Source organism: Rousettus aegyptiacus, unplaced genomic scaffold (assembly GCF_014176215.1).
Source record: "Rousettus aegyptiacus isolate mRouAeg1 unplaced genomic scaffold, mRouAeg1.p scaffold_m13_p_6, whole genome shotgun sequence".
NCBI classification, from domain to species: Eukaryota; Metazoa; Chordata; class Mammalia; order Chiroptera; family Pteropodidae; genus Rousettus; species Rousettus aegyptiacus.
Genome location: NW_023416309.1, coordinates 88608130 through 88624751, shown reverse-complemented (window position 1 = coordinate 88624751; position 16622 = coordinate 88608130). Strand labels below are relative to the sequence as shown.

At 39.6% G+C, this 16622-nt stretch overlaps 2 protein-coding genes across 3 annotated transcripts in view; one reads left to right on the top strand and one right to left on the bottom strand.

Annotated features, from left to right (window-relative positions):
* Positions 1 to 13392, top strand: part of PPM1E (protein phosphatase, Mg2+/Mn2+ dependent 1E) — a 125034-nt gene extending 111642 nt beyond the window's left edge. Inside the window, exons 5-7 of the mRNA XM_016123070.2 lie at positions 1546 to 1689; positions 1913 to 2006; positions 8208 to 13392. Coding sequence (XP_015978556.1) covers positions 1546 to 1689; positions 1913 to 2006; positions 8208 to 9268 — 1299 coding nt within the window. The 3' untranslated portion in view covers positions 9269 to 13392. The remainder of the gene's footprint in view (positions 1 to 1545; positions 1690 to 1912; positions 2007 to 8207) is intronic.
* The window catches only part of TRIM37 (tripartite motif containing 37), a 103551-nt gene continuing 97771 nt past the window's right edge, over positions 10843 to 16622 (bottom strand). For both annotated transcript variants that reach the window (XM_036222844.1, XM_016123068.2), the window contains exon 25: positions 10843 to 11126. In XM_036222844.1, the coding sequence (XP_036078737.1) occupies positions 11123 to 11126 (4 nt within the window). In that variant the 3' untranslated portion in view covers positions 10843 to 11122. The remainder of the gene's footprint in view (positions 11127 to 16622) is intronic.

Here is a 16622-nt window from a genome sequence, read left to right as displayed (position 1 = left end):
TATATACACAGAAAATAAGACTGCTGCCCTACAACTTAAACATTAACCATCTTTGAAATCGACTTGGAGAGAACAGGGTAATCATTTTAATCCATTTCTTTCATCTCAGAGTTATGCTTTACAGCAGTAGTGGGGCTTAGAATTCATGAAACAATAATTCAGAACTACTTGGTATTAAGAGAAATATTCTATAGTTGCCCACCAGCACCCCAGGTTTAGATTAACATGCAAACCCAACAGCAGTAACCACTAAGCTCTACATATAAAGTGGGGCTAGAAATCAACGTACAGTTGTTGACCTCAGCCCTTCCGTCTCTGGAGGGGCGGCCTTAGAGCTGCCGGCTGTCAGCCTTCTGAGGGAGGACGAGACCTGGCCACTGAGAGGTGCTCTGTAATCACCAATGTAAAACCGAACCACTTGTCATCTTCTTCATCCTCTGTTCTATCCCTTTTCCTCTGTGTCCTCGAAACTTACATTTTGTTTTTTCTGACCTTGTTCACATTTACTTTGCCCGTGACCCTAGTCTCAGGCCAGCCAATAGTTCCCTTGAATAATTTAGGTTTGTTTCAGCAGTTACGTTTCCCCTTCTTATGCTTCCATGTGCTGTTAACTGCTGGGAAGAAAGCAGCTATTCCTGCTGTGAAGCAGCCCTGCCCCCTGTTCTCTCCAGGGCATACGCACTCAAGTGTCTTTATCATGTGTTCCAGGGGGCTGAGTTTTTGAACAGTCTGTGTGGGAAGACATTTTATTGGTGGGTGAGGATTTATAACAAACTTTCCCTAAATAGGGAAAATGAGAAGTTGTTTTTCTCATTGGCTACCAGGGGCCTTTTACCACCCTTGACGCATTGGTTCTAATTTAGGCCAAGTCCTTAGTAACAGAAAAGTCATGCTCATTTGGTGGTGACTCATGTCAAATGGAGAGATGTCATTTTAGTATAGTAGTATCAAGACCTTCAGTACAGTGGTACTGAGCTACTGCAGTGAAATTCCAGGCTGTTGGTTCTTTATGCTGCAACATTCCAAAAAGCAAGGGCCCCTAAAATTATTGTAGAGGATGTTAGCACTCCAGGGAACACAGGTTATCTCTTGACTCCTATCTTACTATCCAGAGCTAGGACTTTCTCCCTAAACATACTGGAGGTCAGTAACAAAAAAGCCAGACCAGAATATGGTAATCTTTACTCTTCGGATTGATATAATGGATTCAGCACTGGACTAGGAGGAAAAGAATTGTATTTCTCTTTTGTGCCCTTGGACAAGTCATGTAAGCTGCCATAGTTTTCTACATATATATATAAAATGGAATTAATAATCATCCCTGCCTTGCATGTCACAGATCCAATGGGTCTGTGTGTGCACACGTAAATACATACATGCACATAAAAATAAGAAATTTGAATTAGTGGGAATTGCTGTTTGTGAAATTGAGTTAATATATTGTCTAACTCCCAACTGAAATATTTGTGTTAACTACTGTTTCTCAATGAAGATTTGATATCTATTTATTTTTACTGACTCTAGTTTTATTTAAACTATTTTCAGAGCTTAAGATGTGGGACCACAGGAGTGGTGACTTTTATCAGAGGCAACATGCTACATGTAGCCTGGGTGGGTGACTCCCAGGTTATGCTTGTGAGAAAGGGCCAAGCTGTTGAACTAATGAAGCCACACAAACCGGACAGAGAGGTAAGTATGGTCTGTCCAACAAAGGCAGTTTTCTAGTTATTAAGACCCACTTAATTACTATAATTATCACCATGATCTCAGCAACCATGCCTACCTTCCAAAGGAGAAATAAAGAACCTTTTTCCAGGAAGCTGATAAGTATTACATATATTGTTTACTGTTAAGGTACATGAATAAATCCTGAATCTAATTATTTGCTTCTTTCTATTGCATTGCTGTTTAGGATGAAAAGCAGCGAATTGAGGCCCTTGGAGGTTGTGTAGTCTGGTTTGGTGCCTGGAGGGTGAACGGAAGTCTATCGGTCTCCAGAGCTATTGGTAGGAAAAACAAATTAATTTCTCTTTCTCTGAACTGTTCTCTTCTGGCTCATTGTCTTATATTAACTCTGATATAAGGGATCCTGAGACGATCATTACATTATCAGTGTGCTTATTATTGTTTAAAATAACAGTTGGATGATGCTTCTTTTGATTTAATTAACTTACTCATTTATATACTTAATTTCCATTATTAAAAAAGAACTATATTAAGAAACGCAGAACTTACTAGTTTCAATCCCTTTTTAAAAAAATGGAAGCCTTTAATCTTTGGTATACAAAGTTGCTTAACACTACAGTGATCCTTATTCCGTTTTGGGTCATGTTAGCTTTTTATACACTGTATGAGAATGGAAGGCTCCCTCATATTTTACCTTGCTTAAAGCTTTAAATTTTTTTCAATGGATTTTAAAATAACATAAACAACAGAAAACAAATCTATAGGAAAAACACTGCTTTTTAGATAAAAAATAATTTTCTATATGAGGAATGTAGTAATTGCCAGATAATCCTGGGGTTTTAAAGAATCTGCTTCCAGGGACTTAAAATTCTTCAAAAGCAGCAGAAAGTCGGCAAAAAAAAAAAAAACAAAAAAACAAAAAAACAAAAAAAACAAAAAACACCCCTCTAAAACTTACAGAGTAAACAGCTGAGTTGACTGGACAAAATGCAAGGGTATAAGTTCAAAGAATTGAGCTATAGTCTTGTTTGTCTTTGTTTCACCTTGGCACCTTGGTTTATTATTTTAGGCTTCATGGTTTACCTTCATTTTCTGTGATTTATTTTAAAGGACTAAATCAGTGTGTGTGTCTATATAAATAATATGCATATATACTGCAGTGCTTAGTCACTGCCTCCTAAAAAAATAGGGATAACATGGATAAATGAAATGTACATCTAATCCCCAAATTTTGCTTATCATCACCAAATAATTCCAGAACATTAACAAAATCTCAAAGGACCGATTCCGCTTCACTACGCTGAGTTCCTCCCACTCTTTGGGAAGGTGCTGGCAAGCTGTGAAGTGGCCCAAATATGGGCAGCGGAAAGTGGAGAGAGAGAAAAAAATTTCGGCAAATGCCTCCTGAAAAACTGAAAGTTGCCTTTACCTGATGACTGAGGGAGTTATTAGGAACTCTGGAATAAGGCCGAATGGGGGAAACTTCCCTTTTCTAAAACATAACCCCATATAGAATTACTTTTGACAACTGCAACCAAAGACCTCTTCCTCTTGATCTTCTTCCTGTCTTTGTTGGAGCACTGAGCGATATCTTTCATGCCTGTTACAAAACCAACTTTACTAGCGGATACTTGCTTTTTCTTGTTTCTAAAAATATAACACAAGGGGAATCTAAAGCAGGGGAAGAATGTCCTTAAGTAAGTGGCAGTCTAAGAGAGAATATGGCAGACTTCACAGAGGAAGTGCCTTTTGAGTTGGATGTGGAGGACAGTGTTCAGGGAAGGCAATTACAGACAGAGAGGAACACAAACACATGGGCGTCTGAAAGAGCAGGTTGTGTTTTAGGAACAGCAAGAAGTACAGGAAGCCAGGGCAGACAGTGGGAGTGGTAAGACGTCAAGTCAGTGTTGGTGTCAGATCGTGAAGGGGCTAAATAGTCTGGGTTTTACCAGGTGAATAAGCAGACGGACCCACAGGATCGGGTTTATATTTATGAGATATTTGTAAAGATGGTATGGAAGACAGACTAGAGTAGGAAGCCTACATGAGAGATCATTCAGGAGGCTGTGGATACAGTTTGTTACAGAGATGAGGACAGCTAAAAAGGGATGCTGAAGAAGGAGGCATGAATTGATGAGGCAGAAATGACTTTGTGGGGGAAGAGGAAAGGTAACTTTCAGCTTTCTCACTTGTGTGACTGAGATGATGATAAAGCATTTTGTAACAAAGCCCAGAAATTTGGGGTGTGGTGGGGAGGAGGGCAGTAATGAGTTCATTTTGGACATATTTTATAGTCCAGGTACATATGAGATGTCTTGAAAGAGATAATTTATATGTAGTTGGAAATAAAGATCTGGAGCTTAGCACACTTCTGAGTTGGAGAGAGAGACTTGGGAATTCATTCCATTTTGGCAATAATATTAGCAATCTGTGAAGTGACATATACATTATTAACTGAAACTACAGGCATGGATGACATTGCCCAGGAAGAATATGTAGTATTAAGAGAGCGACCAAGGATGAGACTTTATTTAAGGTGGAATACCATAATGAAGTCATGCTTTCTAGGTTTCTATCTTGGATCTCCCACTCTACAGGTTTTGGGCCTTGGGAAATTTACATAACTTCTGTGTCTGTCTGTTCCTTTATAAAGTATGAATAGTAACAGCACCTGACTCATGGAGTTTTTGTATTTAATGGTATAATACACTCCCTGCACTTAGAACCCTGCCTGCCAGTCTTAGCACACAGTAATAGTTAGTGCTGTTATTAAGGGGCCAGCAAAGAAAATCCAGAAGGGATCGCAGTTCCAGAAGTAGGCATCACAGATGCTAGGCAAAGGTTTCTAGGAGTTAGTAGTCAGTCAAGTGCTGCAGAGGTCAAGTTTGAAGTGGGTTAAAAAAAAGACCTGGAATTTTGAAAATAGGAAATACAACGAGTCCTTAAATAATATTTTGTTCAACATCATTTTCATTATGACACTGATGAGATGCTGTAGGAGCTTAACTTTTTTCTATCAGTTAGCTTATGATAAACTGGTTTCGTTTGAAGTCATTTCATTCAAAGTCGCAGAACCTATTAACGTTAAGTGAGGACTTACTACAGTTAGTAACATTTGAGAGAAATGTTTTGGATTAGTAGGTGGAAAAACCAGAAAACAATCAGGTGAGGGAAATGAACAATAACATAAAGGAGCATGTGTAGATTTGGTTTCTTGGACAATTTGGTGGTGAAGGGAAATAGTGTGGTGAACTTGAGGCAAAAGCTGATTTTGGAAAGGGTTGCTTTTACAGTTTTTAGGATGAGGAGATTTTAGATCAGACAGTGTTTGTAGGATTAAAAAGAAGAGAGCACGTAGAAGAGAAATCGAAGATGAGAAAGCCGGAGTCCTACAAAACAGACCCAATGGCACAGGTTAGCTTTCAGGTGGGAAAGGACACCTCTTACTCTGAGAAAATGGTAGCTGATATAGATGAATTTCTACAGATTAAAAAAAAAAAATACTGAGAGGATAGGGTGGGGAGGAATTGAGGGAACTCAAGTATGATAAACTTAATTTTCTTTGAAGTCGGAAATTAGGCCACACCTACTGAAATCTAGTAGCTTAATTGGAATAGGGAGCCGAAAAATGTGAGATTTAGAAAGTTCATAGAATAAAATAGGTGGCTAAATAGGGACAAGAGAAAGGACTCCTAAGCAGAGTTCAACTCTACTTCAGAAAAAATGACACTTAAAGCTTTAAAAATGAAAACCTTTTAAAATGTTTCTCCCCAGGAGCCCTTCAGATTTATGATCCAAAGTTGACAGAAGCATGATATGTTTCCTAGCATACGGAGAGAGGAGGCTGAAGACAAAAGGATGTTGCCATTTCTCCCATGAAATGGATAATCATGCCCTCCTACCGAATTTGGGGGCGAAATGTCATGAATTTGACATCCAACAGTAGAGCAGGTGAAAAGCCAGAATTTTGGCAGCATTTTCTCTGCGCAAATCTTTGTATGTTCTGTTCTAAACTAACAGTTGCAGTAGCCTTTTAATTGAAGCACTAAAGACTTTTGGGAACAGTATGACTCAGATCACATTTATTTTTAGAGCTGGAATTCAGAAAATAATAATGATGATAATAATACAGTCAGGTAGAGTAGGGGATGGGGAAATTTAAAGTGGACTGGTGGAGGACCCTGAATCTCATGACTGAAAGTTTTAATTAGCTTTAACAGGCCAATTAAAAGGTAGCATAGTATATAAGTGAAATTGACAAAATCAAAACCATGCTTGAGGAAGATGGCTCTGGCTACCGTATAAAAAAGATAGTTTCCTGCCTTACAGATAAACTAACACAGGTAAGTACACTAAGTAAGTATCTGTTGTTCGGAGTATCCCCATGCAACCTGTTGGATAGGACATGTGGCCCATAATGGTGTTGGCAGAGTTATCCATAGGGTTCCTACTGAGTTCTCTGGGCCTCTCTGAGAATTAAGCAGGTGAGTGAAATGTCTGAAAGAACCTTACCTGGATAGGAGACAATCTATACCAGAAACAGTAATATAGCCAGATTACTTAAGTATATTTATCTTCATTTTATCTCACCCTGGTCAAAAAGTTCAGTTGTAGTGTAATGAAAAGGACAGTAATTGCTGAGGGTTAACAAGTGCTAAGATTTGGACCCAGGCCATCAGACTCCAGTGCTGGTGTCCTTAACTATTAAGCTATTTGCCACTACCTTACAAATGATAAAGCGCTTTGTAAATTTTTAAAAACTATTGTTTACCGATGAATTATGATACCCTAGTCCAGGAATTATTACTCAATACTCTATGTTTTTTATGTTAAAAACTACATGAATTTGTGACAACGCGGATGGACTTCGAGATCATTATGCTAAGTGAAATAAGCCACACAGAAAAAATTGAAAATCACATGATATCACTTATATGTAGGATATAAACCTAAAAGCAGCAAATGAACAGGAGAAACAACACAGAGTCTCACGTACATGGACAATAGAGTAGTGGTTACCAGAGGGGAGACGGAGAGGAGAAGTAGATGGAGTAAAGGGAGTCAAATATGTGGTGACAGAAAGAAATCTAACTCTGGGAAGTGAACACAGAGAGAGAGAGACAGAGAGAGACAGAGAGAGAAACAGAGAGAAACAGAGAGAGAGAGAGAGAGAGAGACAGAGTGTGTGTGTGTGTGTGTGTGTGTCTTACTGTTAAAGTGTACAGCTGAAACTTATTGGATTTTGTTAACCAATGTCAGCATAAAAAAAAAGTTAATTAAGGAAAAAAAGAAGTAAATGAGTATCCCTTGTCATAGTAACAAGCTATGTGGTGACCCATCAGGCGAAGGACCCTTTTGCCTGGGCTCTGTCCAAATACCTAAAGGAAAACAATGGATTTAGAAGTGCTCCAGATCTGAAAGTTTCAAAGTGCACTGTAGATGATGGATTTTCTTACCAGTCTGGTGATAGAAACCTAGCTCAGGGTGGGCCCAAGGTCTCCAGCCTACCTCCGGCACCCTAACCCAAGCACCATATGTTCAACTGCGCATTACTCCCTAACAGTTGCCTGTCTTTGCTAATTCTGTTCCCTCAACTCTGCCTGGTGATAACTAACTTATCCTTCAAGGCCCAGCTCAAATGTCATTCTGCATAGGGGATGAGCTAATAAGCAAGAAGAGAGGAATAAAGGCCCAATAGGGCTTTGAGGGTTCTCATGGTTGTTCACATGTGGAAAATGAACAATAGCAATAAAGACAGAAGGGCAGGGGGATGATCCGAGACACATAAAGAAAGCAAGAAGAATAGGGGAGTCCCCACAGACGAGGGAAAGTGGTCATACACATTCTGACTGTTCTCTTGAAACAGTAAGCAAAGAGCAGCATTAAAAAACAGAAAGCAAACTGGACTGGGAACCAGGAGAACAACATTCTATTTCCCTTGTCAGAGGCTTGGGATGACTTTTCCTAGCTTGGGGGATTTGCGCTTGAATTTTTAAAATCCTTTGTAACTCAAACCTCCGTGTTGTGCAGTGTGAAGCTATTGATTTCTAAATAAGAATAGAACAAAAATTAAATGTTTAATGAAAAGGGTGGTCAGAACTTTGGTTTTTCAATGTGGACCTTTTCTCAAATCTCAATTAAATCAAACCTAACCTGTAAAAGAACAGATCTACTAAATCAACAAGGTTTTTCTACACAGGACTGGATTTTTCAGTGCAGCAACAAATTTAGATTTGACATTTGTTGTCATGCTCAGCTCAGCCTAAGTCTTACCTAGGGGTGCAAGATGCAGAGTCTAAGCTAGATAAGAAATTAAGCCCAGGAATGGCAATTATTTAACTGAGAGTACTGAGGGATCCAATTAACAGAGGATTTGAGTATTTTATCTAAAACCAGTTTATAAATTCTTTCCAGTAAATTCGGATCACAATCCAGCAGACTGTGATCAGTTATAGCATTGGCCATACACATTCTTACTTGCAAGGTGAACCAAAATCTGACCTACCTTCTAATTCCCACAGGAGATGCTGAACATAAGCCATATATCTGTGGGGATGCAGATTCTGCCTCTACCGTTTTGGATGGAACTGAAGACTACCTCATTCTGGCCTGCGACGGCTTCTACGACACCGTGAACCCCGATGAGGCCGTGAAAGTTGTGTCTGACCACCTGAAGGAGAACAATGGAGACAGCAGCATGGTTGCCCACAAATTAGTGGCATCAGCTCGTGATGCCGGGTCGAGTGATAACATCACTGTTATTGTGGTATTCCTGAGGGACATGAACAAAGCTGTAAATGTTAGTGAGGAATCAGATTGGACAGAGAACTCTTTTCAAGGAGGGCAAGAAGATGGTGGGGATGATAAGGAGAATCATGGAGAGTGCAAACGCCCTTGGCCTCAGCATCAGTGTTCAGCACCAGCCGATCTAGGCTATGATGGGCGTGTGGATTCTTTCACTGATAGAACTAGCCTGAGCCCAGGGTCCCAAGTCAACGTGCTGGAAGACCCAGGCTACCTAGATCTCACACAAATAGAAGAAAGCAAACCTCACACTGCTCAGTTTTTGCCACCAGTTGATATGTTTGGCACTGGTGCACCAAAGAAAGCAAATCTTATTAATGAGCTAATAATGGAGGAAAAATCAGTTCAATCATCATTGCCTGAATGGAGTGGTGCTGGAAAGTTTCCCTCTTCCTTTAATTTGGGTTCAACAGGGCAGCAGATACACAGAATGGAGAACTTGTCTCCTGTCTGTTCTAGGTTGGAAAATGAACAGTTCAAATTCCTGGGAAAGAGAGTTTCTAGATTATCTCATTTACGCTACCACTATTCAAAGAGGCGGCACGGATTCAAGTTTAATCCAAAGCTTAATTCATTCCTCTCTGCTCAAGAGCATTCCCACAAAATAGGCACTAGCCTGTGTTCACTTATTCGAAGTGGGAGGAGAAATAGGATGTTAAGAAGTTCTCTGCCATGGAGGCAAAATAGTTGGAAAGATTACAGTGAAAACATGATGAGGAAACTCAGACAGAATAATGATATTCCATACCCAGATCTTCCCTGGAGCTATAAAATATAACATTACTCTTTAAAGTAGGCTAGCTAGCTCCCCACCCCCCACCCCCGAAAAAAAAAACCACTATCAGAGTAGAAACAAGGTAGACATTTCTGAAATATATGTGCTTCATTATGAAAACATGGGTGGCTCGATTCTTAAATGTAAATAGATCTCTAGGAAACTCAAAATACAGTGTGTTCAATTTGAAAAAAGTATTGGCGGTTTCACTAGCAAAATTATACAACTGATGCCTGTGATGTGTCCCCACACCTACATGCAACCCCACCGCCCTGCCTCTTCACGTCACTAGTGGAAGCTTGCGAGTTACTTGAGTCAGGATATATAGTGTTGAAAAAGCTCAACGCAGTTGAAATCTGGTCCGATGTGCCTAATATATCTACGGAAAACTTAATGCAGAATTAGATTTAGTTAGGGAATATTCCTCAAAAGACTGGGGACTATGAAGGAATACTCCCCCCCCCTTTTTTTTTTGGTAAGTAAAAGACTAAAAGCCATATGGGTTTTAAGTGGTAACAACGACAGCAGAAACCTAGCATAAAAATGTCATATTCTCAGACTTGTGAGGCGGCATACAGTCAAAACGATTTACTGATTTTTTTTTTTCCTGTAACATAAAAGACTAAGAAAATTTTTTGAATTCAAAAGTATTTCCTAGGATTGTAGCTATTTGGGAGTTTCATAACCTGTTATGGTGCTTTTGGCAGAATTTTTATTATTTGTCATTTTAGAGGACCACTGTCATCAGGTTTTAACCTGATGCCAACATGTTTCTCACTGTACCATCATCTCAGGAATAAACTGCTTTAATGGAGATGATGTCAGGTACAGATATTACTAGAATCAAGTTTCCATTTAAAACGAAAATCAGCTATTTCTATTTTTTCTGCCTTTTTTTTTTTAAAGGTCACATAACAAAGGCATCTACTACTACTATTAAAAGTGGTTTTGGAGAATGACAAAAAATACTAGTGTTAACCTCTCTAAAACTGTTTCCCCCAAGGGAGGGAAGTAATTGGTGTGAAAGAGGCTGAAAGTGCTGCTTAAAGCGAGCCCAGAGGCCAAGTGCAAAACAGAATGCAGATTGCCACGCCCGAGGCCGGCTTGGTAATAAGTGGAGAACACCCCAGAGTCCTGTTTCATGCAACTTCAGACTGCAGAGATATTTCAATATTTATTTGTATTTGACATTTTAAAATTGTCTGCCTTTTTGCCATTTCTGCGGTTTCGAGCCAGAAGCATATCTTCAACTAAAGGCAGCAAATAAACTAATAATCAGATTCATTTAGTGAAGCAGCCTCTGATTCTGAGAATCATGAATGTCTCCACGTGACATTTTACCCTCCCCCAGGCTACCATGGACCGGCCATGTGAATGGACAGGAGGTACTGAAGTATTTTGTTGAGAAACATCTTCTGCCTAATCGTGTTTTCACATAATAATGCAGATACTCACTGTTCCCCAGATCCAGAATAGAGGGCTAAAATTCTTGGATTTTAAAAACAACAGGACTATATAGCATATTTCAGGTGCCCGTACAGCTCTATCAAATAAAAACAGCTTCGTTTTAGCAATGATCAATCGTTAATCTACAGATTTTATTTAAAAAATTTGGATGTAAGTAAGAGATTTTCAGTATTTGTTTTCTCTTGATTTTGAAGCCGTTTCTTTTCTCAAATCCTGTGGCACGTGGCTGAAAAGGAGGGAGTAAACATGGCTCCAACCAAAGTGCCAGAGTCTTTTCGCCAGCCTGGTGCTTCGTTCACGCCCGCGCACGGACCTCACTCGCGTCTTTCACTGTCCGAAGCCTAGATCTTGTTAACAACCCATCAGGTGCAGTGTCATTTTCGAGTCAAATTATCTAAGGAAACAAGAAAACAGAGGCAGCAGAATATTGGTTTTTTTTTTTTTATAATAGTCCAAAGCATTTAGCCGACTTAAACAATTTTTTAAGGATTTCCTATGGTCGTCTATAGTTCATGTCTTTGATCCGAATAAAGGTGAAAGGAAAGAGGGTATAAGTGATGGGTTTTTTTCAGTGGGGAAAAATGGTTGGCTGAAATTGGAATGTATCTTAGGGTCTGGATCTTAGAGGTCTGACTATGACATAAGTAAGCAGTGTTAACTCCATTCTCATACCAGTAGCCCTCTAGAAAATAAAGCGAAGTAGTTCTAGTACGGTCAAGTTATAGAACAATATTGTAAAAAATAGCAAATTTTCATTTGTCCACAACATGCATATTTCTAGAGTAGTTAGGTACCATTTGTAAGGTAAGTCCTTTAAAATTCTATAATACATATTAAAGTAGTGGTTATTGGTCTGATATATGCTGCTCTTGGTTCTATAAGCTAGATAAAAGCAGTGCTTTGTGAAATGCAGTGTTATATCTTAATGCCACTGGTGATAGAAAGTAGTTCCCTTCAGTTCAAATCCTGTGCCCTTATCTGCTGCTTGCTGACGTAAGCAATAAGTACCCCTCTAATGGTTTCTACACATTTCTGTAACTTGTACTTAATGATGGTGTATCTGGTGATTGTAAAAATATTAGACAGATAAAGTATCTCTATAATATATATTAACTGTTAACGCTGAGGTGTATAGTCTGTGAGTTATGTGTTTTGTACTTTTATTCACTGTGTAATTTAGTGGTGGTGAAAGTTCTACAGTCTTTAGGAGTGGCAGTATCCCTTTTTGAATTTAACATGATCTGCATCAATTTGTTTGCCTGCTAAAGTTTTGTTAGACTAGGAAATAGTAAAACAAATATGAACAAGAAAGTATAGTAGTAGTTAAGGAAACAGACTTCAAGTCACCAACTGAAATAATTACAAACTCCTTGTACATTCACTGTGAGTTCCAAAGGGAATCGGCCCCTAATTTACAGGCTTCCTTGTTCACTTTCTGGACATGGACCGTGGAGGGAGAGCTGATGTTAAGCAGCATTTTCACGCCAAACACTGGGGCTACAAGTCCCAGTTAGGTCTGTGCAGAAGATGGTGGAAACACACATGTAAATACCTTTTCTTTACCTAGAAGTGCCATCCATTGTCCTTGAATTAATAAGATTAAAATTGCTGTTGCATTTAACTAGGAGGACCCTTGAAAGTAACACCTTTTCCAGGGACAATGTCAACAATGTCAATGTCAACACTGAGTCTGATTCTGACCACATTTATGGTGGTAGAATGTCAACGTGCTGTATAGCGTCACACTGCATTTCCATGACAACCACACTCCACTGTTGGAACACTGTGCCAGTAAGAAGTGCAACATCCAATGGGCAGATGAAAATGATGCATAAAGAGTTCAGTGTTTACAGATAAAACTGCTGTGGTTCAAGTGCTTCCTTCCCCATCAAAGGCTCGCGGAGGCTTTGTAAGAAAGTGATTTAATTATTTTGATGTTTAAACATGCTGTGTTCACTTAATGATCATTCTCACCTAAGCAAGGCCATATACGGGAATACTACAGTTTTAGTCACATCATAATTGTGACAATTTTTCTTTGGATCATATTAGCAAAAGAAAGAACATACTTTTTTTACCTTTTAAAATCATGTGATGTTAAAGGACAAACACCCACTCTTCTGTTCTGACATGTGAATAGCTTAGATGTATTTTTCAAAACAAGATACTGCCAGTATTATAACACTATTTTCCAGACAAAGGGTACTGTGTAGAAAAATAATTATTTCCTCTAGCAGCATTTTATCTTCTATTGTGAAGACTATTTATTGTACTAATTAGAAAATATGAAGTAAGATAGGGAACTCCAGACTGACACAGCAGTTGTTCTGGAAAAGGAAATACTCTAATAAACTTTGATGTATTAGAGAGTCCACAGATACATCATTGTTAACTTACTCTAGGTGCTCTTTGGTGAGACAGGCTTTGTTCTCTTGTTCATGACATTTCTCTGCAAAGAATTCTCTATGGAGTGAAGCGAATGAAGTGAATCATTTCTTACCAAGTAAATTTATCAATTTATGAACCTGCTCTACAGCTCACTTTTGAGTTCAGTTGTAATCATGAGTGATCCTTCATATTTTATGAAAACTGTTCATTCAGGTAGGAAGTATGTTGAAATTTTGCCAATATCTTAATAAAACCCAGCAATTTAAAACCACTGTCATTTGTCTTTTTATTCAAAGGAAAGATAAGTTATTTAGTGCTGAGATTTAGACTGATTCCCTCAGAACTAAAAATAAAATCCTGAGGTGGTAGTTTTCTTAAACTTGAAAGTAGGAACGTTTTAAAATTTGATAGTGATGCTGTAGCCGTCATTTCCTCCCAAGAAGAGATACATTTCATCTTCTCCTTGTTCTCCCTGTAAGTTTAATGGTGTGGTGGGGGGAGAGGGGGTTTACTTTTCTAAAATAGATGAGAACAGGAGCTGCCAAGTGTTGACTCCTAAAATCTCCCAACTACTTTAGTCTTTAAACTCTACATCCAACCGAAGTTTTTTCCTTTCACTTAGTCCTTCCCATTTTAGTTTTAAACTGTAAAGAAAGGAAATAATCAGGTGAATTGCAGCTGACAGTTGGTCTGGAAGATTGCTGTTAAGAGAGTAACGGAAAGTAGAGACAGAAAAGGTCAGGGACAGAAGTGAAGTTGAGAGCCAGCAAGATACCTGCAGCTAAGGGAATGGAATTACACTGGAAAACCAAGTAAACCTAGTTAATACACTGCATTGCTACTCTCCTCTCTCCACCATTAAGTCCCCAAAAATTAATTTCATAGTTATAACAATCTTAAACTCCCAATTCCCTAAATTCACTCAGCACTAAGTACGATTTTATATAGAATTGAAAGAATTGAGGAAAAATGAAAGTCTGCCGCAATTATAGTTGAAGTGGTTTGCTAACGCAGAGAATAAAAGGAAGTTTGATAATAAATAGTATTTATACTTAAAAAGAATCCCCTGAAGTACAGTATAACTAGTTCAAAAGCAACATCTCTTTCTGAAGCAACAGCACACAGCAAGATTTAAGTAAACCACTAGGTATAGGGAAATCATTTGAATCTCATAGTTTATCCATGTTACCAAATTATCAGCTATGATTGCCTGGATTGCTAAGGGGTTTAACTGTTTATGTCCTCTTTTGATTTCAAGTTTTCCCTACACTCTTCTATGACACTTTAGAAAACCTATTTTTGCCTGGCCTAGGAACGATCTTGTGGAAGAGACTTTCTTATATTTCAGACAAATCTGGTTCCTCTCTGAGACCCAGAACTGTTACGTGTTGATTAGTAAGAAAGCACTGTTGTTCTGGGCAGCGGAGTTTAGCATTCCTCTCCTGCTGAGCCGTAATGAGGCTGCGTGAGACCCCCAGTCATGAACAGTCACGAACGCTCAGATGCTGGGCCCTGCTCCGTGGTGCTGCTGGGGCCCTCACACGCACATTCTGATTTGTCTGCTCCTGCTTGAGCAGGGAAACAATAAATGTGACAAACCCTCAGGATTGACATATATTTGGAGAAACCATCTTCCAAATGAGTAACTTGAGTTAACCCAAGATGAAAAAGCTGTCCCTGCCAGGTGTGACACTGGGTTATGGGCTAGAGCAACAGGGGTGGGCAAAGAAGCCCAACAAGAGTTGCTGTGGCATCATCAGGTCAAATGAAACAGAACGGGAGGGAGGCCGATGGAGCAGGCTTTCCTAAACGCACAGGAGACACACTTACCTGCCTCGCGGACTCGGGCAAGGGCCCTGGGCAGAGGCAGGAATGGAAGGCCGGACTCTGTGTAACAGGAAAACAAATCTAAACGTGCCAGCCGGAGGAAAGGGTTTTTAGAAATAGAGCAGTCCATGCAGTTTATGTCCCACAAACTACACACTGACTGCTGTTACCATTTGCCTTTAAGCCTCACTAAACAGTTTTAAAACTTCTATAAATGAAGCCATGTTATCAGTTGGTGTGGAAACGAGGTAAATGAGGGGACATCTAAAACCACCATGAAAAGACTAAAAAGAATATCCAAAAAAAAAAAACCACCCAAAAAACTCTTACAGTTTACTATTATCTAAACTATCTTATCGAAATTACAATAAGTTCCTTACAGATAGAAAATTATAAATGGTTCATTACTTTCTGAATTTTAATTTTAAAATTACTTATGTTTTTAATTAAACAATTTCATATTTTTTAAAAATCGCAGTACTTCCAGCTTCTGCTCTGGGATATAGAGCTAAAAGGAATATTACTTCCATCCTTACAATGGGGGGAGCCAGATTAACGTTAAATGACTTTTTTCACACACACCAGAACGCTGAGGTGGTAAACAACTGGTCAAAAATCTAAAGAGGGGCAGGCGTCAGGCAGGACAGAGGCACCGGCAGCACCGGTTTACACAGGGTGACGGTAACCAGGCACTGGGAGAACAGCTTAGCCTAAGCGATGAACTGATCCAGGCAGAGTACAGCCTGGTAGGATGGCGTGAAGTCCTGGGGGCTGCAGAACTTCCGGGAGTCCACAGTCTCCTGCAGGCATTTTCTTCACCAACTCGCTATCAGGTGTTCACAGAAAAGACCCGACAGAGCCCTAAGAAGTGTCGACTGTGCTGCAGATCCAGGAGAATACAACAGTCTTTTGGGAAGGAAGAGAAACCCTACCAGACCCTTCCCCCATCCTCAGTAGAACAAAAGTGTTACTCTTGGGGGTAAAAGGGCCACAAATACTGCCACTCTTAGGGCACTGGTGGAAGGTCCCTGCAGCCCAGGAAGGGTATAAGGAAGAACACCCTACCGCAGAAGAGGCAGCAGTCTCACTGGGCCCACTCGATGCACACTCTGTGAACTGGGACATCGTATCTAAAACTGCAGCTTAATCCAAGAATGTCGGTCCCGCCCCTGCCTCCAGTTGAGCTTTCAAGAACAGACTCCTGGGAGGACAGGACTGTAACAAGTAACCAAAGAGACTTAACTCTCTGAGGCACTATGTAAAGACTTAACTCTCTGAACTCAGGGTCAGAGGAGACACTACTGTGACATCCAACTCCAATCAGAAATGTGATGTACTGCCTGCCACAGGAACAGGAAGCCACTAAAGTAACCATAGCCGTTTCTATAACCTCAAACCAAGCACAACTCCTAACTAGATTAAGTCAAACTCTGCAATAAAGGTCCAAGCAGCAGAAAGGCCTACCCATTTTTAAGTGTAAAAACTATTCACCAAACTACTGTCCTACACAAGATGTGCTGCTTTAAACAAAATATACAAAGGCACAGGAAAACAAGAAAAACATTTTGAAGAATGAAACGATCATCAGAACCAGACTCTCCTAATACAGATTTTGGAACTGACAAGAGAATTTAAAATAACTATGGTTAATGTTTGGAAGTGGTGGACAACACGC